The 24373-nt window shown below is 46.4% G+C and overlaps 2 protein-coding genes across 2 annotated transcripts; one reads left to right on the forward strand and one right to left on the reverse strand.

The window, feature by feature from the left end:
- Window positions 1–5543: 5543 nt before the first annotated feature.
- LOC103625888 (40S ribosomal protein S27) lies at window positions 5544–7569 on the reverse strand. Its single transcript, NM_001156130.2, has 4 exons — window positions 7491–7569; window positions 7293–7394; window positions 6882–6910; window positions 5544–5903 (listed from the first exon to the last, which is right to left on the reverse strand). The coding sequence occupies exons 1-4, from the start codon at window positions 7491–7493 to the stop codon at window positions 5777–5779; spliced, it is 261 nt and encodes an 86-aa protein (NP_001149602.2). The 5' UTR covers window positions 7494–7569; the 3' UTR covers window positions 5544–5776.
- A 319-nt stretch (window positions 7570–7888) lies between these two features.
- On the forward strand, window positions 7889–11244 carry LOC100273070 (uncharacterized). Its single transcript, NM_001365730.1, has 10 exons — window positions 7889–8086; window positions 8482–8646; window positions 8813–8993; window positions 9172–9228; window positions 9320–9390; window positions 9547–9622; window positions 9702–9761; window positions 9896–9999; window positions 10087–10147; window positions 10692–11244. The coding sequence occupies exons 1-10, from the start codon at window positions 7953–7955 to the stop codon at window positions 11085–11087; spliced, it is 1305 nt and encodes a 434-aa protein (NP_001352659.1). The 5' UTR covers window positions 7889–7952; the 3' UTR covers window positions 11088–11244.
- The last annotated feature ends 13129 nt before the right edge of the window (window positions 11245–24373 follow it).

The raw sequence follows: 24373 nt of genomic DNA on the forward strand, positions 1-24373 counted from the left end.
CGTCGTCTTCTGGGGCCGAGCCCAAGTCCGAGCCCTGGGTCGGGCGAGGCGGAGATCGTCGTCTTCTGGGACTTAGCCCGAGTCCGAGCCCTGGGTCGGACGGAGTTCGCCGTCTTCCGGGACTTAGCCCGAGTCCGAGCCCTGGGTCAGGCGGAGTTCGCCGTCTTCCGGGACTTAGCCCGAGTCCGAGCCCTGGGGTCGGGCAAAGCGGAGCTTCCTATGGTGCCTTCGGCAGGGCCTGACTGCCTGTCAGTCTCACTCTGTCAAGTGGCACCGCAGTCGGAGTGGCGTAGGCGGCGCTGTCCTTCTGTCAGGCCGGTCGGTGGAGCGGCGAAGTGACGGCAGTCACTTCGGCTCTGCCGGCTGGGGGGCGCGCGTCAGGATAAAGGTGTCAGGCCACCTTTGCATTAAATGCTCCTGCGACTTAGTCGGTCGGTACGGCGATTTTGTCAGGGTTGCTTCTTAGCGAAGACAGGGCCTCGGGCGAGCCGGGAACACATTCGCCGTTGGAGGGGGGCCTCGGGCGAGACGGAGATCCTCCGGGGTCGGCTGCCCTTGTCCGAGGCTAGGCTCGGGCGAGGCGTGATCGAGTCCCTCGTATGGACCGATCCCTGACTTAATCGCACCCATCAGGCCTTTACAGCTTTATGCTGATGGGGGTTACCAGCTGAGAATTAGGAGCCTTGAGGGTACCCCTAATTATGGTCCCCGACAACTTTACAATTTTCCATCTACATTTTACGTTATCTGTTGGAGAATAGAAGAAAACACATGCCTCAAACTTTTTTGTCTGCTCTCGAAAAGTCTGCGAACTGCCACACATGTAAGATTAGGCTCAGGCAACTATTGATAAAGAGAGAAGGAGGAGGGTAGGAGGGTGTGAATTGTGTTTGTCCATGAGGAGAGTTAGGGACCACATTATATGCACACGTTTGATCTGGATCTTTCGTCTAACAACAAACGGCGGTTGTCGTGTTCGTTGCGAAAAAACCCCACACTCTTCTTCCCACACCTTGCTACATATTTGCAAAAAAAAAACTCGCACGATCAACAATGAAGGGTGCAAATCCGATTTTGTGTTTTGTACACTAGAGATGTCTTGTGCACCAGATATATTCTCGAAAATTGACATCAGATCTAAAGGAGACATGAAGATACAACCTCACACGCTTTTGAGAAGCTTGACACCGGGTCCAAAGAAGGTGTGAAAGAGACCGACGCCCTCAAAGTTGGATCAGAAGGAGCTGCTCAAAGATGGCCACCAGCCAACCATGCTCGAGCCAGTGTGCTCGACGCGTGCAATGCAGCTGCGCGAGGAGGTGTGGAGGGGGTGGGCGTGGTGTGGAGGGTGCGAAGTAGGCATACAATGGAGGGTCATGGAGGAGGTGGCCCTGGTGTGGTGCCTCGAGGAGGAAACGAGGAGTCACGAGATCACGAGAGGTAAGACCTTCTTTAAAATTAATGCAGGAGTTTTAGAGAAACAAACAGAAATTTTGTAGGAATCCGTTCATTTTCATATGAAAAAACACAGGAAACGGAAAAAAAAATTCTCACATTCCAAAGGGTGGCCTAAGAGGGAGTGCGGCGAGAAGGAAGGGGAATTGGAGTTAGGGTTAAGAAATAGGAAATAGCGTGATGGATTCTTAACACACCGAGGAGGTTATCGGTCCATTATCAGATCTATCTTTAAATGTATGATAGACCATGCTGGCCGTCTTTTTAGATATAAAATCCTACCCATGTAAGACATCATATCGTATATCAAACAGAAAAAACATGCTTTGGCAGGGATGACGCCAAGTGTAGTAGTACCTTGGTGCACTGGCACCACGGTAGATAAAAAAAAACTGTTTAGTATCAACTATATATATAATAATAAGAAATATTTATATATTGCTTTGGTGTACACCACCTTAATTAATTTTGTTGATAGCTTCGCCTCTGACGACAAGACCATGGGGCGGTGGGCTGCTTGCACATCTATAATTCATTGTATCGGTCTACAGATCAGTTAGACAGAAGAAAGTTATCAAGATTGAATTGATGGACTCATTTGTTATGAATCAATACGACACAAAGTAGATCAAACACAGAGAAGACATAGATTTAACATGGAAAAACCTCTAAGGCGAAGGGAAAAAAACACGGACGCCGACCATCAACAATATCACTATTTTTCAGGTGGTTACAGATCGCAGGAGATATGCAATGAGGCGACGATCTCCTGTGGATTACAAATGTATTTATAGAGACGAAACCCTAAGGTGAGTACGGATCGATCCGTACCGCGAGGGGCGAAGCCCACCGCTCCCAGGCGTTCTTGTGCCACAAGTCAAAAGCCAGTTGGCATTGCTACGCTTCAGCTTAAGTATCCCATCGATAGGCCTCTGTTTCGCTCGACAACTTGACTGCGTTATATAGAATTTAGATCATAAACTCAACATCATCGCTAACCCGCGACATGATGCTGCATGCAGTAAGCGATGTCCACTCCAGTGGCGCTATCTGTGGTGCTCATACGCTTAGCCCATCCTTGATGTAGCGATCGCCAATTCAGCAATCGGCATCATCATCGCCACTGGCGTCGGGTTCAGTCCCTTCGCCGACCGGGGACACAGCCAAGTCCAGGTGCATGCTGGGGGGGGGGGGTTGCTTGGCTTGGCCGAGCGGGTGCATGCAAGAGGTAGCCACCACCCAACGGTCGTTCGTCCACGCACTCTCTCGTCTCACTCTCACCGTGTACAACGCCCGCCGACAGGTTGGCAGCATCTGCAGATCTCCGCGTGTCTCAGGTAGGCACGTCACCGGGCGTTCTGTCAGGATGCGTTGGCACTGAATGAATACGGCGTACAGTGCGTGGACGTGACCAGCCGACAGAACTATGCTATGCGACGATGAGGCGAGGGAGGCTGCCTACACGGCTACACAGGCAGCGCGCCAACAAGCTGTCCGCGGCCTCTGCCTCTCGACGTGAAAGCACATGACACCTGACCGGCTGACATGGATGGCCGTAGAAACGCCTTCCCCAGTGGATATCTCGTGTGATCGTGTCCGGCCGGCCGGTTGTCACGTACTCAGACGCCCTATACCTGTCAGTCAGCCTTCACACAGTGCAGGAACTTAATTGTGTGCTGTCTGTGTCAGTCTACATGAATCGGATCGGATACATAGGTATGTGACTTCTGAGTTCACTAACCAAATATATACAAGGGCAACGATATGAAAAAACTCCTTCTGTGTGCAAGCAAACTATTTGATTCATTAGATCGTGATTCAACCGTAGGTCATATTTAACACTTAAACCCTTCCACCACCGGCTCATAATCTTTATAAAAAAACCTCTAACAAACCATAATTATATCTATGGCTGAATCGTAATCTAATGGATCATATGATTTACTTGCACGCTTGCACAGAATGACTGCTTGCATAGCAGCCGTTGCCATATATAACACCCACAAGTTACATTCAAGCCATCATCGTAACAACGCACTTACCAAAAAAATCAGAGTTATTACCAAAAAAAAATCAGGCCATCATCGTAACAGATTATTCCAAGGCTACAAATACTGCAAACTAACTTAGGAGTAGCTCTACAAATACTGCGAACGATCGGAGAGGGCATGAAATTATGATTTGGGATTTGAAGAGTGGAGATTGAGGTTGGGGGGTCTTCAATTCCATCTAGAAGGTTGGTGTGAGTTGGAGCGAGGAATACTTCTTGCATCGAGGGATACTCTAGAAGATCTTATCGGGTCAATGGTAAATTTGACTTTGGTTGATTAAAGAAGATCAAAATAGTTGATAAGCGAATTTAGAGGCCTTGTCTTAGGACCCGTTCGCTTGTCCAAGAATGAACCTAGATTTATTCTAGCTCATCAAAATTTATATAAATTAGAGAAGTAATCCGACTAAAAATTATTACGAAGCTTCGATCCTTGAAAACAGGGCCTTAGACCTTGTTCGTTTGTGTCAGATTGCACCCGCAATCGTTACAGCTAATCAAAGTTTATATAAATTAGAGAAGTAACCCGATTAAGAATCGCTCTGACCCACCAATCCGGCACAAATAAAAAAGACCTTAGGGCCCAAAGTAATCCGGCTAGGAATCAATTTGGAGCTCCAATCCCTAAAAACCGAAGGCCTTAGGGTGGCGCGATTCCTGGCCTTCAACAAAGAAAAGAAGATTTGTGATCCATGCTTGTAAGAGAACGGACCACGGGCTTGGGTCAGGGTACGAGGGGCATGTGTGAAAAGATTCAGTAGGAATGACCATCAGGTCGTGACAAAGGCTCCACCCAGTCCTCATCACTATCTCTACTGTATTTAAGTGTCAATTTCTTTCTGCGCCGTCTGGACTCTGGACTCATCTTGGCCACAAGCAATGAAGCTTACATAGTAGGAACGCCCTGTGTCTCTCGCCCTTATGGTCCTGTTTGGCACAGCTTGTTTTCAGCTTCTTCACAAATTTAAGCAGAAGTTCTGCCAAACAGGCAGCTTCTGCAGCAGCTTATCAGTTCAGCCGCTTCTTAAAACGAACTAAAAGCAACCAATAAGTAAAAGCTGCTTTTTACCAGCTTATCAAATAAGCTGCTTTTTTAACAAGTAGCAGTTGTGCCAAACAGGGCCTATGTGAACCAAACTAAGGGTGAAAACGACCGGTAACGGTCGGAAAAAACCTCTCACCATTTTCACCCGCATAAATTTTTGTTCGGTCGGAATCGGTAAACGGGAAAGTCGGAAACGGATAACGGCCGGTAAATTCTGGTATATCGAAAACGGTTAAATCCGAGCAAAATAGCTCGAAATTGATCAGAAAACGGTAACTGTAATCGGAAAAGCTCACAATAAACAAATCCTAATCACACAGATGTTCATTCACATCCACATACAAGTCTCATTCACAAAAGTACACAAAACACAATCTTGTCCACATATAATTGGTCATACACTCATACATGTCCACTCTTAAATTTTAACACACAACACATAAGTCTTAAAACACGATTGTTCATTAACATTCACATACAAGTCTCAACCACACAAATATACAATACATAGTCATGACCACACATAAATAATCATACATGTTCACTAAAGTTTTATCCACATAGTATATAAGTCTTAAACACACGATACATAAACTAAAAATCATGTGGCATGTCGTCTGGATCACTTGATATATCTTCTATGACATCTAAAACCCTAATCTCTAAACCCTAACGGGTATAGTTCTTGCCTCTCTTGTTTTCTTTTGACCGGGAAAATACGGTTAAAATACGGGAAAATACCGGATTTTCCCAAAACTTCCGAAAACGGACGGTAAATATGTCTCACCATTTACCGTACCGTTTTCGTAATAACACATCCTGTTTCCGTCCCGTTTTCCGTATATCCCGAAAAATCTGAAAACGGTCGGAAAAATCTGGTAAACGGTACCAGAAATTTACCGAATTTTACCGACCATTTACATCCTTAAACCAAACATCACCTAAATGGAAAGAGCATTATCCAAGCTAACCAAACAAATGGCACTTTCAGTTAAACCCTGACAAATAACGCCACCAGTTGATTTCATTTGCATTGCCACTCCCTCAGCAAAAGCCAAACAGCACCATATTAGCTGTCACTACGCTCAAACAAAGTGCAGGTTTACACAAGCATTGTCAGGCCACGCTAACAGCCATAATAATTAACAAAATCCTCACCGAGTACATATCCTGAGAAAGTTGCAAAACACCAAATTTATCTCTTCTCACGTTAAGAGAAGCAGGACCTAATCGCCCTTGCGACGGAAGGAGCACCCCTCGGTGAGCCTGGCCTTCCCACCGGTAGGTTGGCACAGAACAGTTTGGCAGCCTGGGCACACAACCACAGTCTGGGAGTGGCTGAACACAGTGGTTCTGCAATCACAAAAAAACGAGTAAGATACAGCAAGCATTTGATTTGTTCAGCATGCTGATATCCCAAAGAACCATACAACTGTAATCACCTTCAACAAAGGATAATGTTTAAATATCACAGATAATTGCAAGAAAGCTTAGCAGTCCAAACATTTGCTAGGTGCGTGATCACTCAACCTCTTTGGAACATCAGCTGAATTTGACCAAAATACTGTTTGCACACCCACTACAAAGATCAAACAAGCTAGCCATCACAACACACGGAAGACCTACTCATGAACAAATCAACTGATATCACTATCAATTGCAAATAAATTGCACCAAGATCAGTTTCAGTATCAATTAAATTTTTTTCTGCACATGAATGCTGTGATTAGGGATGCAAGTGGGGCAAGGTGTGTCATCTCTCAACCTCCTTGAAACAACAGCTGAGTGAAACAACTTTGACCAAGATACAGTTTCTACATCATTCCAAAGAGCAAGCAAATCAAATAAGCTAGCCATCACTATCAATTGCAATTATTGTACCAAATTCAAATGAGTGACCTACATACTTATATCAGCAAAACTAGAAACTAACTAAAATATGCAATTTGCACCAAGATCAGAATCAGTACCAATCAACATTATTTTCTTCACATGCATACTGTGATGAGAGCAGACTAGCCCACAAACCAACATCCAGGCTTAGTTTAGACTTAGTTTTGCAGGTTGCTTTCAGTCTAGCCTGCTACCATCCCAGACTGATTATAATCCAAAAGTGTTGCTTCACCCTTGTTACCAACTATTACCCCCACCCCAAAAAGAATGCAATTGTACAGGTTTCTTAAGTAATTTTAACATATCAACTAGCTAGTACCTACTACTAAACTGGGCATGCTAAACATTCAATGTAAAAATCAAATGACACAGCGTCGATATCAATTGCAATTGAAGTAACCAAATACTAAAACAACAGCAAGAGCCAAGAACCCTTACATGCTGAAACAGCCCTGGCACTTGACATCCTGGACACAAAGGGAGAAGAAAAACGAAAAAAGTAGATGATTAGAGTCAGTCTCCAAACAGGCATAAGAGCAGATATTAATATTAATACAAGTTAATAAACACAATATCAAAATTCATTTATGTTTTCAGATTTTAGCTCTACTTGAACACAACTTGGTTGATGAATTATACATACCCTGCAGAATCTAGCTCAACGTGCTTTGTTGCAACTATTTTTTATGTAGTTTTTGATACTGAATCCAGTTTCTAATACTCTCTTCCAAACCAAATCAACATTTTTCAAAAAAACTAAATTCAAATGGTACATTCGTTGGGTCTCTTTTCGGCACGATTTGCAACACCTCGCCACGCAGAATTAGAAAAGGGCATGAAGAGGAATACCATGAAGAAGGAGTTGGGGGACTGGACTAGCCGCTTCTTCTTGTGCTTTAGCTTCTCAAGCTCTGCCGGTGGATTGAGTAAGTCAATGTCGTTTTGCAGCACCTGCCCAGATTTCCAAGAAAGAATGCGTAATATCATTAGATCGAAGAGCAACCAACAAAACCGAAGTGAATCAGCGTATCGGATTAGTGAGCGCACCATCTTGGAGACGCTAGCGCCTTGGGCGTTCCTGGTCTGCTACGGACGAAGGGAGACAGAAGGGGCAAAGGCGAGCAAGTGGCGGCGGCGGCGGGGAGTGGGACTAGAGCGGCGGGTGGATACTTTATATATAAGCGCGGCCAGGTGGGGTGGCGAATCTGAGCCGTTCATCGACGTGCTGCGTTCATCTCGGCTTTCCGTGGGTCGTGGGATTGGGCAGTCCCACGAAGGTAGTATTGGTGGAGGCCCAACACCAACTGACCAACAGAAATGCCTTCGCCCTTTGGGGTTTGGGCTTTCCAAGCTTTCAACCTTCCGGACTCTCCTACATGACACTGGTATCTGGGCCCCATGTGCTAACTGCCTGTAAACCCTAATCCCGAATCCCTCCCGGCCTCCTCCGTCTCGCGCTCGATTCGAATCCGAGCTCCCTATCCTGCTGCTCCTGCTGTTCCCGCTGCAATGGAGGACAACGCGGTCGAAGAGCCCGAGTTGAGCGGTGCGGCGGAGTTCGCGCCGGCGCTCGTCGCCGCCCACCCACACGGCAACTCCGTCGCCGTCGCCATCGGGCCCGAGCTCCGCGTGTTTGATCTCAGGTTTGGAAACTGGAATACCCTGTTCGCTTCTATCGCCGCTTCATAATTAAACATGGACCTGTTATGCAGAAAGTGCTCGTGTTTTTTACACGATTTATAGATATTGGTGGAGGGGTAGTGCGTTTTTTAACTGAATCATATATCTGCTTAGCGGTTGCTGTATTCTCTTATAACAGTTTCGTGTGGAGAGGAACGGAAAATTTTCTTTAAGAAAACGATGAAATTCCTCTTTTGGGTCAGGCTGTGTAAATTGTTAGTAACGAAATCGGGTCCTGGGTGCTTAGTTTTATATTGCTGAATACTGAATTCACATGTTCCAGTGAGAAGTGGTGCACTTTTTTCTCGGCATTTCACTTGGTGGAATGTGCAAGTAAATATTTACTCTTTTCCTCCAGGGCTGGTCATCCAGTTTCATTGTCAGATGATTGTGGTGGCCATTCTCATTCAGACGCAATAAGAGCTATCTGCTTCAGTGTGAGTGGAGCTTTGTTTGCTTCAGCTGGTGATGACAAACTTGTGAAGGTTTGGAAGACTGATTCGTGGCGTTGCATCCAGACTATGTAAGCCACAGTATATTCTTGGACTCTGTTCCATTGCAATAATTATATTTCACAGTTGATGTTATTTAAGCGAAAAGACATATTCATTACATAGTTCTGTCCGTGAATTTCACACTTTTGAGAATGTAATTTGAATAAGGATTTGTTGCAATGTTTTTTATTGCAGAACTTCGGAGAAGAGGGTCAGTGCAGTTGTTATTAGCAACGATGACCTGTATGTATCTTTTGCAGATAAATTTGGTGTTGTTTGGTTAGTCACTTTGCGGGAAGATAGTGCAGAGCAGGTTTCAGTTGATAACAAACCTGTGTCAATTCTTGGTCACTATTGCAGTATCATCACTAGCATGGTATGAACAAGTTCTAAATTCTGTATTACCAGTGGTATGGATTTGTAAGTCCTACATTTATTTAGTAGTGAATGTGTAATCTTTTGGCAAACCCACAAAGTCTACTACACTTCAGTTTTATTTGTTTCTCCTTTCATGTCATGTATAACCATGCTTTATCGTTTGCTTGGGATTGCAGAAGTTTTCGCCAGATGGACGGTTCATTGCTACTGCTGATAGGGACTTCAAAATACGAGTGTGTCTTCTGTTCTTTGCACTGATTGACGGCTATCAGTGGATCTTAAATTTGGACTTATTCTCTTATTGTGTTGCAATTAATTTTGCAGGTCACATTATTCCCAAAGAATCCTCTAAAAGGGGCCCATGAAATACAGAGCTTTTGCCTTGGGCATACAGAGTATGTTTGGTGTACAATGCTATTGTTGACAGTTTTTTAATTCTGTTTTTAGGTTCTTTTAATGTATATAACAATTTGGGTTTACTGGTTGGGATCTGTCATAGGAGTTTCAGAGCTTAGTCTATGGTTGACAATTGGTTGTGACTCTTCTTGCAGCTTTGTATCATGCATCACCTTCACTAGCATATCTGAAAACCAGAGTTTTCTTATATCAGGAGGAGGTGATTCAACTGTGGGTACATAGTCTTTTAAGTGTATTGACATGTTTTTTTTCTCTGCAATCTTCTCCTAACATTGTTTCATCTGTTAAGGTTCGCCTGTGGGACTATGTAAATGGATGTCTCCTTGATACATTTCAAGCCAAAGATAAGGTAGCATTTTGGAGAGTTGGAGACATCTCTTTGCATCTTTTGTTAAAAAATACTAATAAACATTTTTTTTGTTCTCAATTTTAAATTTTCCAAATTATTATGGTATATACTACAATTGTTAGAGCTACTTGCAGATGGCAGAACTCTTAGGACCAAATGAAACAGATGATAGCAGCCTAGCCATTACAGATATATGTCCGAGTAATGATGGCTCATTGGTTGCTGTAGCTATTCAAAGGTTAGCTTGACTTGTGGGGCAATGTATCTCCAAGAAAGTGATAGTATTTATTGTGTTCTAACATTGTCCTACTTTTTCACTCTGCAGTTTCAGTGGCATAATGCTTTTAGCATGTGATTTGGTAGGAAAGAAGCTATCTTTCCTAAAGGTATGTCTATTTCGTAGACAATTTGGTGGCCTGAGATAACATACGCAGCCTAGTTCTTGTTTATAAACAAGCTAGGTCTTGCTTATAAACAAGGGTTACCATTATCACTGTTGATACTGGTCTGGTCACTTGGTCTGTAGCCAGAGTTTTATATTATTTATTTATTTGGGTCAGTGCTGATGGCCATTATACTTTGTAGGACCAGAAAGCTTTTCCATGCTAGGTTTAACCTGGTTTTATTGAATTTGGTTTAGTAACCAATAAGCCTAACGTGTAGCTTATTTTGTTTATACCATTATAATGACTTGGCTAGTTTGCAAATACGCCAGTCTTCCTGTCTTACTGGATATGGTAATTAGTCATAAAAGCTGAAATGGACATTTGAATATTTGTGGGGTTCAATTGAAGCATAAAAGTTAAAACTTGGATAGATTTCGACACATTTGTGGGGCTCAACCATGGTGTGTCTTGCATGTCTCAGATGTTCAACAACATTTGCTCTCGTCCCAATGATGATGACCTGATACACCTTATCTAATTGCAGGTGATTACAATGGAAAAGAGTTATATTCCTACTAGCCTAGCATCCAGCCCGTCCTCGGAACTCCTGTGGACTGTCATGGGCGCATCAAACATGCCCAGCCAGGCTTCCTCCCATCTATTGACCCGTTTAAGGATCATCACGTGTTTCCAAAAGGACAGATTATCTTCTTCCGATGCCGGTCCTGCAACCCTTGAAGACGGCGATGTACCCCACGGTGAGAAGCTCCTTCTGGCACTGCAAGGAAGCCTCGACGTCGCGAAGCAAGAGGAGGTGCTAGCTTCAGTGCTGGCTGCGCTGAAGGTTTCCATGCATAAGATGCTGGTGAAGAAGCACTACTCGGAAGAGAGGAGGGAGCAGAGGAAAAGAGGTAGGAACGACAAGAAGATGAAGAACTAGCTGAAAAGAGGATGAAGAACTAGCTCAGCATGCGGTATCGAGTTGCTATAACGGTTCTCTTTTTTGTTTGTTTGTTTTTTTAGAGAAACAAAAACAGATATTACTGTAGTATCAGAAACCGTAAGAGTAATAAATTTGCCAGGATTTTTCTTTTCTTAGTACGAGCGTATTGTAACAGTAATTCATGCTTATCGCTCCCAGTAAAACTGCAGCAGCTTTTGCGTCTCCTTGTCCTCATCCGTCGTGATCCGTGGCTTTAAACGTCACTACAACCAAATGGAATAATTGCAGGAGTTGTTGTGTGATCGTTCCTGCAAGGAATCAAATTGCGGCTGATTGAGCTGCGCCGAGTGACTTGATTGCCTGTCTGTCTGTTTGTCGCCATCTCATCTGACTGATGCCCCCCGGAAGGAACCAATGGGGGAAGCACGGAGATTATTCCGGCCCCGTTGTCGTCTCTCTCCGGAGTCCTGGCGCACGACATGGTCGCCGACGTGACGCCGGTGAGGACAAGCGTTTCTGTTTCCTTTTCGAAAAGCTTACGTGACGTGCCCGATCACGATGTGGTCTCGCCGGCCGAGCTGGAACGAACGGCCTGCGCACGCCCAATGCTTGCGGTGGTGTCGGGAGGAATAAAATATTATGCTCATGTACGTTTATATTATTGTATGTATTTCCCGTCCCTCCAACGGCCTGTTTGTCGCCTACGCTTGAATTTGAAGAGCATATGGGTCTTTCTTTCATGTATTTCCATAGTATTGCATCAAACTTTACAGCCTTTCATGCATTTTCCGGAGGATTTTTGGCATCATCGGAAGTCACGACTTTCATGGAAATATGCCTTTCGTGGGATGTGGAGCATTGTTCGTCTCATCCATGAACGAAACATGAACACAATATGAGGAGATGAAAAGGGTCGAACGACAAGACAAGTTCGGGAGACGGGACCCTATCAACTGAGAACGAGAGATGCAAAGCAAAGGCAGGCACGAAATATGGTCAGGTAGATTAGAGTTCTCCGCAACCGCAAGAAGGTCAACAGCATGATGGCTGCCTTTTGCCGCCTTCTTTCTGGCGAAACATGGCAATAGCCCATCCGTTCACTTCTCAAATGCGTCTCTAAACAATGTTATCTTGTCCTGCTCTGTTCAGCCGTGCTTGTCACAGAAGCTACGTGCCAGGTTTTCCATGGCTACCAACCCTCTGATTGGCCCTTCAACCAACATGACGAACTGCAGCTTGGATGTGTGCTCGTGCGTGCTTGCTGGATGACAGGGGAAGTTCAGTCCAAACCGGATCAGAACAAATGCGAAATATCTGATGAACAGTATGGCTGCCCAAGATCTCCAGTGTCCATACGTGACAAGGCAAAGCTGAATTCACCGTCACGTTTTGACGATCCAGAGACCTGCGGTTCAACGCTTTGCCCCAGGCGCCGCCGGATTGGCCCGTGAAGGGACCATCAGATTATCTATTTCACAAAATAAGGTCTTTAAAAAATAACAGCTAAAATAAATAAAAGTAGTCGTCAAACCTAAAATACACTACCAAATAATGTTAGTTCAAATGGTCATGTTGATCATCAAATCTAAAATCTTACTTTATATAGTCGTCGAAACATTTTCCTTACAATCCCCCTCTTTTTAGTCATTGATGCCAACACGATCAAAGCAAGCGAATAATATACACCTAAATTAAAGTGTAATCTACTTGCTAGGATACACTGCAGAGGTAAGATTATAAGATGCTAAAAGATGCAGCTTGAATATACGGATAAAACTTATTTTGCTTTGGTCGATATCCCCATCATTCAATTTCGCCTTTTCTAGGACCACTTCCCAATATAGAATTATCCTCTATTTTTTTCTTATAATATAACCTTCCCCTTTACAACCTCCCTTTCAAATATTACTAGGTGGGTGCCCGTGCATTGCAACGGTAACATATAATATCACGATAACTTATGTACAAATGTATATTATATTGAAATGAAAAATATTTCGTAATCCACTTGTGATCTAGCCATACATAATTGTTATTATATCTTTTAAGGTATGTAAAGATCCAATTTTAGTATTTTATCATATTGATTACATAGCTCTATTAGTCGAATGCATCAATAAACTTCATTTAGAAGTAGACAATATACACATCATAAAATAGACGGATTTGGTATGAACCAATGGCAAAGTTGTTCTAAAAAATTAAGAGAACCAACATCTTTTCCATTAGGCACCACATACTCAAAGCATGTAAGTTTCTTCCTAAAAAGCAAACATCAGATGAAGTTCGCTAGTACAATGCCCATGCACTGCAATGACATACAAATTGTTCGATTTGATAAATTGTTAGTGCACAATAATTTCCACATCTACATATACAATGCAATCGAACATATAAAAAAGAAACTAAAAGGTTAGCACAAAGTTGAAAGCATGGATTAGGCAACAACATGCAGCAATCAGGAGAATATATACCTTCAATTCAGAATCCACTTTTGATTTTGCTCTACATCCATGAGATAGATGCAAATAAGTAGCCAGAAAGAAAATGCAAAGAAGGTTTTTGTGCATCAATATCACACCTCTTTGGTCGGAACAACAAAGGGAGGTCCATAAAAATAGAGTAATTCTCTGTGATGGCAAAGTCATGCATCATTATAGATTCTAGTATGGATGCCTTGTTGCAGGCATGGATTCATACATATCTAAATTTGTGAACTTTCAAAATAGAATGCCTGCAGCGGTATTTGATGTCTCAGTGTCATTCCAATAATTTAGTTGATAAGTATTACAAAATTTAGGAGTAAAAATTACATGTGCTTGGTAGTCTATCAAAAGGGTCAAAAGCATTGCGCCCTGGAAAGAGGAATGGATGCATAAGTTGCAAGACTACACTTTATGCTCAACACAGGGAAAAACAAATGTTCAAAGACTAAAAGTGCCCGATCATCCAGTATGGCGCTGGAGGATATCTAGTGTAAAAGGTACACATGCTTCCTACCCAAACAACAACACCACCAAATAAATATACAAAATTAAACAGCAACAATGTGATATCTAGTGTAAAGGGTCCCTAGAGGATTACAGAACAAGAAACATGAGGCATAGTTGAAAGGGAAGATCTACAGCTGCAGCATCCATTAGCTTGGCCTGAATCTTGACAGATGGATTGACAAGGTCCAACATGATTGATCTACAACCAGAAAAGTTAAGAATGTATATAAGCGATTGAGAAGAAAAACTACAATATCATAAAATAGAAAAAATTAGGAATCCTAAATATCAGAATTATCATAAATCAATAGAAAACAAGAGGATTGTAGAACAAGGAAAGAAGACAAACTTTCGAGATTCTAAGAGACGTTCGGCCTCCTTAGAGCGCATTTTCACAAGGTTCATTGTTGATTCATCCAAAATCTGTTGCACATTCACCTTGCACCAAGTAGAGCCACACTCTAGAAGCAACCCATTTCCATCCTCTCCACTTTGACATTCTTCATAAATATCACACGATTCACCAAATTCAGATGGCCATATATGTAGAAAACATGACTGTTAGGAGGCAGGAATCCAATCTAGCAGGCTAGATGGGTCTGTTAATACTTCAGCGCTCAGATTTGAACTCCTCATCCACAGAAAAACGCTAAATGAAATATGAAATTATTATGCTAGATAGGTCTGGATCACCATTAAGGGAATTCACCTAAAAGTAACAACATCGAATCAAATACCTTGTAAGAACTAATTATACAAGGATATATACTGAAAAATAAATAGAAGAACCAACAACAATGGGTTGCTTATTGTAGTTATCTATGGATTGCTCTCTAAAGTACATGTATATATAAATGGCTGTAATTTATACCAAGGTTCAGTTTTAGTTTTTTCGTTTCTAGTATCAGTTTTTCAGTGGAAAATTGAATCGTCGATGAGCAGGGAGCTTATTCTTCCATAGTGGTAATGCCTGTGCGTTGCAACAGTTTTTATATACAACATTATTGTTGAAGTGGTTCTTTTTTGAAGTGTCATGAATGAATTCACTCCTATTGCCAAATTATGCTTATGCAATTGACGACAACCTTAAACTTGATTGGGTAGCTCATAGAAAGGGCAAAAAGAATAGAAAAAGGGTAGAAATTGTACCTTGATATATGGTAATATACTAATCTGAGGACTACATAAGTGCTTGTAGCCAAGAAAAAATAAACATATATAATTAGGGTATGTCCTGCAATAATATCTTGCTAGTGTACTACATTATCTAGTGTCGTACAAGTAGGATTCATGTCCTTAGAAACTAATATTTTTTCCTTTGAATTCAGCACGATGAATGCATTATAGGACTATGACAAGGCTGATTAGAGAGGAAGGGAACTACACGCTGGTTTCAAAATGATCTCAAGGGCACTTACCAGAAAAGGAAATGCTCTTATCAAACTTGCTAGATCATCAAGAGACTATGATGCTGCCATTGAGATTTTCCAAATGGCGTTAACTGAGCACCGGAATCAGATACACTAAAAAACTATATAATGTAGAAGGAGCAAAGAAGGAGCTGGAGCAACAAGAGTACTATGACCCAAGAATTAATTGTTGATGAGTACTATGTCGGAGGCGGCGTGCTAAAAACTGCAACAACGACATCACTTGTCAGCAGGGAGTAGAGAATCAAGAACTGAAGCGAGGCAATAAGTAAAGTAATCAGGTTGTTGCCGTGACGAGAATTGAGAAGGCTGCTTTTCACTATATGTCAATTAACTGGTTTTTATGGTGGGGAAACCTAAAGATGGTATTCTCCTTACTTTGTTTCCTATAAACTATTACCACCTGCTTCATACACAAAGAAATGCGCTAAGACATTCTTTTAGTGGAGTTGTGATGCAACAGAAAACTAATATATTGTATCAATGGTTCTCTTGGTTGATGGGTTGTTTCAGTTTTTTCTATGTTGTGCATACATTTGAAGGAAAACAGGATCAACCTCATACAAAAATGGGACTTTTTGGTTCACTTTCAATCAAGGTTGTGCATATGCTAAAACTATCATAAGCACTTCATATAGCTTGCAGCTAGTTGCCATCTGCACTACTATACAAAAAAATGCAAGGAACCTATTGCGAGTTTATATTATTGAAGCAGGATTTCTCCAAATCTATATAGATCACTAAATTGTGGCTTGATATAACTCAGATAACTCTGAATCTTCAGAGACAAATCAAATGTATAGTTGTACGACCTATATCTCTTGCCACCGCGCTCATCGCCCTTCCTGCACCGAAGGCACCAGGGCACTCCACATAGGGCTAGCTGCCGCTCCTCCCCAAGGGCACTGGCAGCATGCCCAACCTCTGTAGCTCCGGTAGTGGCAAGGTCACCAACAACGACGGTGGCGTCGCGCCGTGTTAGGGGATCCCGTCAAAGCTTAAGAGAAGGTTGAGGAGAGGCGCAACGCATGAAAGAATGGACCCCGGACATCGCGGCGCTGCAGGGGGCAGGGGGAGGGCGGTAATTTTTGAGGGGAGGGAGGGAGAGAAGGGGGATGGACTCCCAGTGGCAGCCCAGCACCGGCACCGATGACAGATTTTTAGAGTGTGTGTGGTGGGCGATCAGGAAAGGCACGCACCTGGAGCTCGTCGGCCAGATTGTAGGAGGCGAAGTTGATGATGTAGACAGGCCTGGGCCAGGACGAACGACAAGCACGGTGGTGAGGTCATAGACTCGTAGCTGGCCTCCCCCAGGCTTTGCGCCACAGCTCGTCACGGCTGAGGCTGCCCACCTCGGCACCGCACACGAACATGATGATGGGATGTGCCGCCGGAGGGGCATGGAACTCCATCGCATCATAGAAAGCGGGCGACAGGGAGGAAAGCCTAGGGTTTGGGGGTGGTCGTGGGCTACAGCCGACCGGTGGGAGAGAGGAGCAGCGACCATCGGGGGTGCGTGAGTCGTGCGCGACATCGGGGGAGGCGTGGACATGGACGGTGTAGATTGCCTAGAGGCAGAACATGGGATGGACGGTGTAGATCGCCTGGGGGCAGAACACGAGATGGCAGGTGTCGGGGACCATAATTAGGGGTACCCTCAAGACTCCTAAATCTCAGCTGGTAACCCCCATCAGCACAAAGCTGCAAAGGCCTGATGGGTGCGATTAAGTCAAGGATCGGTCCATTCGAGGGACGCGATCATGCCTCGCCCGAGCCCAGCCTCGGGCAAGGGCAGCCGACCCCGGAGGATCTACGTCTCGCCCGAGGACCCCCTCCAGCAACGGACACACCTTCGGCTCGCCCGAGGCCCAGTCTTCACCAAGAAGCAACCTTGGCCAAATCGCCACGCCAACCGACCAAATCGCAGGGGCATTTAATGCAAAGGTGGCCTGACACCTTTATCCTGACACACGCCCTCCAGTCGACAAAGCCGAAGTGACCGCAGTCACTTCGCCGCTCCACTGACCGGTCTGACAAGAGGACAGCGCCGCCTGCGCCGCTCCGACTACTGAGCCACTCGACAGAGTGAGGCTGACAACAGCCAAGTCCGGCCTCAGGCGTCATAGGAAACTCCGCTTCGCCCGACCCCAGGGCTCGGACTCGGGCTCAGCCCCGGAAGACGACGAACTCCGCTCCGCCCGACCCCAGGGCTCGGACTCGGGCTCAGCCCCAGAAGACGATGAACTCCGCTCCGCCCGACCCCAGGGCTCGGACTCGGGCTCAGCTCCGGAAGACGACGAACTCCGCTCCGCCCGACCCCAGGGCTCGGACTCGGACTCGGCCCCGGAAGACGACGAACTCCGCTTCGCCCGACCCCAAGGCTCGGACTCGAGCTCAGCCCCGGAAGACGACGAACTTTGCTCCGCCCGACCCCAGGGCTCGGACTCGGGCTCGGCCCCGGAAGACGACGAACTCCGCTTCGCCCGACCCCAGGGCACGGACTCGGGCTCAGCACCGGAAGACAACGAACTCCGCTTCGCCCGACCCCATGGCTCGGACTCGGGCTCAGCCCCGAAGGACGACGAACTCCGCTTCGCCCGACCCCAGGGCTCGGACTCCGCCCTGGCCTTAGCCGACGGTCTCCGCCTTGTCCGACCTGGGGCTTGGACTCGACCTCGACCTTGGAAGACAGACTCGACCTCGACCTCGGAGGAGCCTCCACCTCGCCCAACCTAGGGCATGGACCGACCACATCAACAGGAGGTGCCATCATTACCCTACCCCGAGCTGACTCAGGCTAAGGGGAACATGACCGGCGTCCCATCTGGCTCGCTCCACTATACGAGTAATGATGGCGCCCCGCACGCTCCATGACGACGGCGGCTCTCAGCCCCCTTACGGAAGCAAGAGGACGTCAGCAAGGACTCGACAGCCCCGATAGCTGTCCTTCCGCCAGGCTCCAGCACTCCTCCGATGGCCACGACACCACACGAACTAGGTGCCAAAACCTCTCTGGCTGCCACGATGGCATGTACTTAGGGCGCTAGCTCTCCTCCGCTAGACACGTTAGCACACTGCTACACCCCCCATTGTACATCTGGATCCTCTCCTTACGCCTCCGGGATACGGATACCTCACTCATCACCTTCCGTGAAAAGTAACTCTCGCTCGGACAAACAAGTTTGTTACCGGCAAGCAAGTCCAGATACTCGAAACAAGAGGAAAATGGACACAGCTTTACAACACGACGACAGTGTGTTTGGGCCTCGGCGGCCGCAGAAAACATACACACGCTACAAGACAACCCGATCCTGCAGGCTCGGACGTCGACAGTTGAAGGGGGCAGCAGCACCCTCGGCGTCAACTACACCTTTGGCGAGGTCCGACCTAGCCTCGAACGGCGACGCGGTTGGAGGATCTCCACTCTGAAGGGCGACATCAGCACCACACCCGGGCCATCGCCGCCAGGGTCTTCTCCAGGAATCCGGCTCGAGCAGACGGCTCGGCCGGCCACCCCGAGGCCTCGGCCAGCTGTTCCCCGAGGACATCATCCCGGCTTGTGGCCTCGGCAACTCAACTCCGGCGTCGGTCCCGCCAGTGGACGACCCGACCAGGCTCTGGCCGACCAAGTCTTCTTTTCGAGCCAACTCTGCCTCTGTCCGTGCTGACACCGCTACCTCCGGCTTCGGCTCATCGAAGAGCGGCCGAGGGGTTCCTTTAACTAAGCAAGAGAAGCCTCGGACAGCAAGGCTGACCGAGCCGAGGGACTCCTACGCCTCCGGGATACGGATACCTCACTCGTCACCTCTGCACGAGGCGACTCACGCTCAGTGAAGCGGTTCAGATAATCGACAGGCGAGTCTTAGTGCTCGAAATGAAGGAAAAACACGGCTCCATGCCGAAGATACATACATGTTCAGGCCCCGACAGCCACAATGAACAAAAGACACCAGCATTCAAAGTGCCATTACAAACGGAACTCCGGTTCCGCCCCCGCGGGTACGAACAACCCCTCACACTGGAGGGCCCGCGGGGCGACAAGGCTCCAGCTAGCTCACCGCCACCCACTCCAGCAGCAGCGACAACGACCTCCGCCCCGGGTGGCGAAACAGCTGCAGCAACGGCTTCCGGGCGGGTGCTGCGGCAGGAGGGCTCTCGCCCACAAAGGACGAGAACCAGCCATTCAAGCCGAGGGACGGAGGCCCGAGGGTGCAGGCGGAGTTGGCAATCTCGTCGGCAGAGAAGCCTTCTCCGGCTGCCACCACCTCAACACCGCCCCAGCGGGCGCCGGGCGCCTCAAGGCGCACCGGCAAGTCCTCGCCCTCGCCGGGGCCACCCAGAACATGAGCGCCGCCCTCGCGGCGCACGACGTGCTGGGTGACCCTCTAGCATGACTGTCGGCGCGAGGAAGGCCTGGACGTGGCCGGCCCGTACGCGGCACGACCATCGTCCGGACGGAGGACGGAATGCTGCACCCTGGCTGGGCAGCGGCGGTCCGCCTTCCCCGGCCTGGCTGAGGGAAGCCTCCGCGGAGCTGGAAGATGCCTTTCTCCCCCAGACGCTGGGGGAAGAAAAGGGTTACTGAGAGCACCTAGAGGGGGGGGGTGAATAGGTGATCCTGTAAAAACTTCAAACTTAAGCCACAAAAACTTGTTAAGTGTTAGCACGATTATTGCCAAGTGGCTAAGGTGAAGTCTCAACAATCTCAACAAAACACAGTACCACAAGAGAATCAAGCACAGAGTGACACAGTGGTTTTATCCCGTGGTTCGGCCAAGACCAACGCTTGCCTACTCCACGTTGTGGCGTCCCAACGGACGAGGGTTGCAATCAACCCCTCTCAAGCGGTCCAAAGACCCACTTGAATACCACGGTGTTTTGTTTTCCTTTCACTATCCCGTTTGCAAGGAATCTCCACAAATTGGAGTCTCTTGCCCTTACAAGTATATGATCACAAATGAAACACAGAGTAAGGGAGGAAAGCAACACACACAAATCCACAGCAAAAGCGCACACACACGGCCAAGAATCGAGCTCACAAGACTATCTCAGAGTTCTCACTTAGAACAGAGCTCGAATCACTTAGAAACACAAACGAATGCGCAGAGACTTAGTGTGGATGATCAAGAATGCTCAAAGGTTGCTTGTGTGTCTCCTCCATGCGCCTAGGGGCTCCTTTTATAGCCCCAAGGCAGCTAGGAGCCGTTGAGAGCAAATCCGGAAGGCCATCCTTGCCTTCTGTCGTCGGGGGCACCGGACAGTCCGGTGCACACCGGACACTGTCCGGTGCCTGATTTGTTTCCTTAAACGGCGAAGACGACCGTTGCAGACCGTTGGCAGATCTGGCGCTGTTGGCGCACCGGACATGTCCGGTGCACACCGGACAGTCCGGTGCCGTCTTCCGACCGTTGGCTCGGCCACGTGTCCCGCGCGGATTGCGCGGCCGACCGTTGGCCCTGGCCGACCGTTGGCTCACCGGACAGTCCGGTGCACACCGGACAGTCCGGTGAATTTTAGCCGTACTCCGCCGACCAATTTCCCGAGAGCGGCCAGTTCGAGTCGCGCCAGCCTGGCGCACCGGACACTGTCCGGTGCACACCGGACAGTCCGGTGCTCCAGACCGAGCTGGGTCTTGGCAGCACACAGCCAAGTCCCTTCTCCTTTTCTCTATTCTTCTTCTTTCTGTTTCTAACACTTAGACAAATATATTAGTACTTAAAACCAATGTACTAAGGCTTAGAAACATACCTTTACTTCATGATTTTCACCTTGTTCATCCATGTACATAAATTCCCAATTAAGCACATGTGTTGGCACTCAATCACCAAAATACATAGAAATGGCCCAAGGGCACATTTCCCTTTCAATCTCCCCCTTTTTGGTGATTTATGCCAACACAACATAAAGCAACTAGAACAAGTGCAAACTCACTTCAAATAAAATAAATTTAAGTTTTATTCAATTTTGGCATATATGGATCATCCTTTGCCACCACTTGGTTTGTTTTTGCAAATCAAACTCAAATCTCTAAGTTAAACACACATGTTGAAGCATAAAGAGAATCATTCCAAAAGAGATTGATCAAAGATTTCAAAAACTCCCCCTATTTCCCATAATCAATACTTCTCCCCACAAGAAGCCAATTATTGACAAGAGAGACAACATAAGAATTTTGACAAACCAAAAATTCTATTCTACTATTTTCAAAATCTCTCAAGTGGTAGCTGATCCATTTATTGCTTTGGCCTTTATTTTCTCCCCCTTTGGCATCAAGCACCAAAACGGGATCAATTTGTGGCCCTTTAACCCCATTGCCTTACCAAAATCTTCACTTAAGAGCAAATGACAATAAGAGTTAATGAGATGGACTTGGAATAAGTTACCCTCTCATCGGAGTGCAGTGGAAGTCTTGCATGATCCAAGTCCACCTTTTCCCTTTCAATTCTCCTTTGTGACTAAAACAAGCAAACTCAAACATATGGTTAGTCTCAAAGGGTCAAGTTGTAACACATCTCCCCCTAAACATGTGCATCACTTTGCAACGGACTTGTGAGGTCCAGGGAGTGTTTGTACAACTTGAGCACCATAATCAGCAACAAAATGCAAAAAGGAACATGATCAAAAGCATAAACACATGTATGCTACAATTCAATCCAAGTTCCGCGAATCTAAGACATTTAGCTCACTACGCAGCCTGCAAAAGGTCTTCTCATCTAAAGGCTTGGTAAAGATATCGGCTAGCTGGTTCTCGGTGCTAACATAAAACACTTCGATATCTCCCTTTTGCTGGTGGTCTCTCAAAAAGTGATGCCGGATGTCTATGTGCTTTGTGCGGCTGTGCTCAACAGGATTTTCCGCTATTCGGATAGCACTCTCATTATCACATAGGAGTGGGACTTTGCTCAGATTGTAGCCAAAGTCCCTGAGGGTTTGCCTCATCCAAAGTAGTTGCGCACAGCACTGTCCTGCGGCAACGTACTCGGCCTCAGCGGTGGATAGGGCAACGGAGGTTTGTTTCTTAGAGTTCCATGACACCAGGGACCTTCCTAAGAATTGGCACGTCCCCGATGTACTCTTCCTATCGACCTTACATCCAGCATAGTCGGAATCTGAGTACCCAATCAAGTCAAAGTTAGACCCCTTTGGATACCAGATCCCGAAGCAAGGCGTAGCGACTAAATATCTAAGAATTCGCTTTACCGCCACCAAGTGACACTCCTTAGGATCGGATTGAAATCTAGCACACATGCATACGCTAAGCATAATGTCCGGTCTACTCGCACATAAATAAAGTAAAGACCCTATCATTGACCGGTATGCTTTTTGATCAACGGACTTACCTCCTTTGTTGAGGTCGGTGTGTCCGTCGGTTCCCATCGGCGTCTTTGCGGGCTTGGCGTCCTTCATCCCAAACCTCTTTAGCAGATCTTGCGTGTACTTCGTTTGGGAGATGAAGATGCCGTCCTTGAGTTGCTTCACTTGGAACCCAAGGAAGTAGTTCAACTCGCCCATCATCGACATCTCGAATTTCTGCGTCATCACCCTGCTAAACTCTTCACAAGACTTTTGATTAGTAGAACCAAATATTATGTCATCGACATAAATTTGGCACACAAACAAATCACCATCACAAGTCTTAGTAAAAAGAGTTGGATCGGCTTTCCCAACCTTGAAAGCATTAGCAATTAAGAAATCTCTAAGGCATTCATACCATGCTCTTGGGGCTTGCTTAAGTCCATAGAGCGCCTTAGAGAGCTTACACACATGGTCGGGGTACCGTTCATCCTCAAAGCCCGGGGGTTGCTCCACGTACACCTCCTCCTTGATTGGCCCGTTGAGGAAGGCGCTCTTCACATCCATTTGAAACAACCTGAAAGAATGGTGAGCGGCATATGCTAGCAAGATACGAATTGATTCTAGCCTAGCCACAGGAGCAAAAGTCTCCTCGAAATCCAAACCTGCGACTTGGGCATAACCTTTTGCCACAAGTCGAGCCTTGTTCCTCGTCACCACCCCGTGCTCGTCCTGTTTGTTGCGGAACACCCACTTGGTTCCCACAACATTTTGCTTCGGACGAGGCACCAGTGTCCAAACTTCATTGCGCTTGAAGTTGTTTAACTCCTCTTGCATGGCCAACACCCAGTCCGGATCTAGCAAGGCCTCTTCTACCCTGAAAGGCTCAATAGAAGAGACAAAGGAGTAATGCTCACAAAAATTAACTAATCGAGATCGAGTAGTTACTCCCTTGCTAATGTCACCCAGAATTTGGTCGACGGGATGATCCCTTTGAATCATCGCTCGAACTTGAGTTGGAGGTGCCGGTTGCGCTTCTTCCTCTATCACTTGATCATCTTGTGCTCCCCCTTGATCAAGCGCCTCCACTTGAGGTACCTGTTCGTCATCTTCGGTTGGGGGTTGCACCATAGTTGAGGAAGAAGGTTGATCTCGTTCATCTTGTTCCTGTGGCCGTACTTCTCCCATCGCCATGGTCCGTATAGCGGCCGTCGGAACATCTTCTTCATCTACATCATCACAATCAACAACTTGCTCTCTTGGAGAGCCATTAGTCTCATCAAATACAACGTCGCTAGAGACTTCAACCAAACCCGATGATTTGTTGAAGACTCTATACGCCTTTGTATTTGAGTCATAACCTAATAAAAACCCTTCTACAGCTTTGGGAGCAAACTTAGAATTTCTACCCTTCTTTACTAGAATGTAGCATTTACTCCCAAATACACGAAAGTACGATACATTGGGTTTGTTACCGGTTAGTAGCTCATACGACGTCTTCTTGAGGAGGCGATGAAGGTAGACCCTGTTGATGGCGTGGCACGCCGTGTTCACGGCTTCCGTCCAA

Source organism: Zea mays, chromosome 5 (assembly GCF_902167145.1).
Source record: "Zea mays cultivar B73 chromosome 5, Zm-B73-REFERENCE-NAM-5.0, whole genome shotgun sequence".
NCBI classification, from domain to species: Eukaryota; Viridiplantae; Streptophyta; class Magnoliopsida; order Poales; family Poaceae; genus Zea; species Zea mays.

What these genes read in the sequence shown, in the direction of transcription:
- LOC100273070 (NM_001365730.1), top strand. Translation starts at nt 7,953, where the DNA reads ATGGAGGACAACGCGGTCGAAGAGCCCGAGTTGAGCGGTGCGGCGGAG. An exon ending in ATAGGGACTTCAAAATACGA is followed by an intron (nt 9,229 to 9,319) that starts GTGTGTCTTCTG and finishes TTAATTTTGCAG; the next exon opens with GTCACATTATTCCCAAAGAA. An exon ending in CATTTCAAGCCAAAGATAAG is followed by an intron (nt 9,762 to 9,895) that starts GTAGCATTTTGG and finishes AGCTACTTGCAG; the next exon opens with ATGGCAGAACTCTTAGGACC.
- LOC103625888 (NM_001156130.2), bottom strand. An exon ending in CCCCCAACTCCTTCTTCATG is followed by an intron (nt 6,911 to 7,292) that starts GTATTCCTCTTC and finishes CTTTGTGTCCAG; the next exon opens with GATGTCAAGTGCCAGGGCTG. An exon ending in TGCCAGGGCTGTTTCAGCAT is followed by an intron (nt 5,904 to 6,881) that starts GTAAGGGTTCTT and finishes TTGTGATTGCAG; the next exon opens with AACCACTGTGTTCAGCCACT.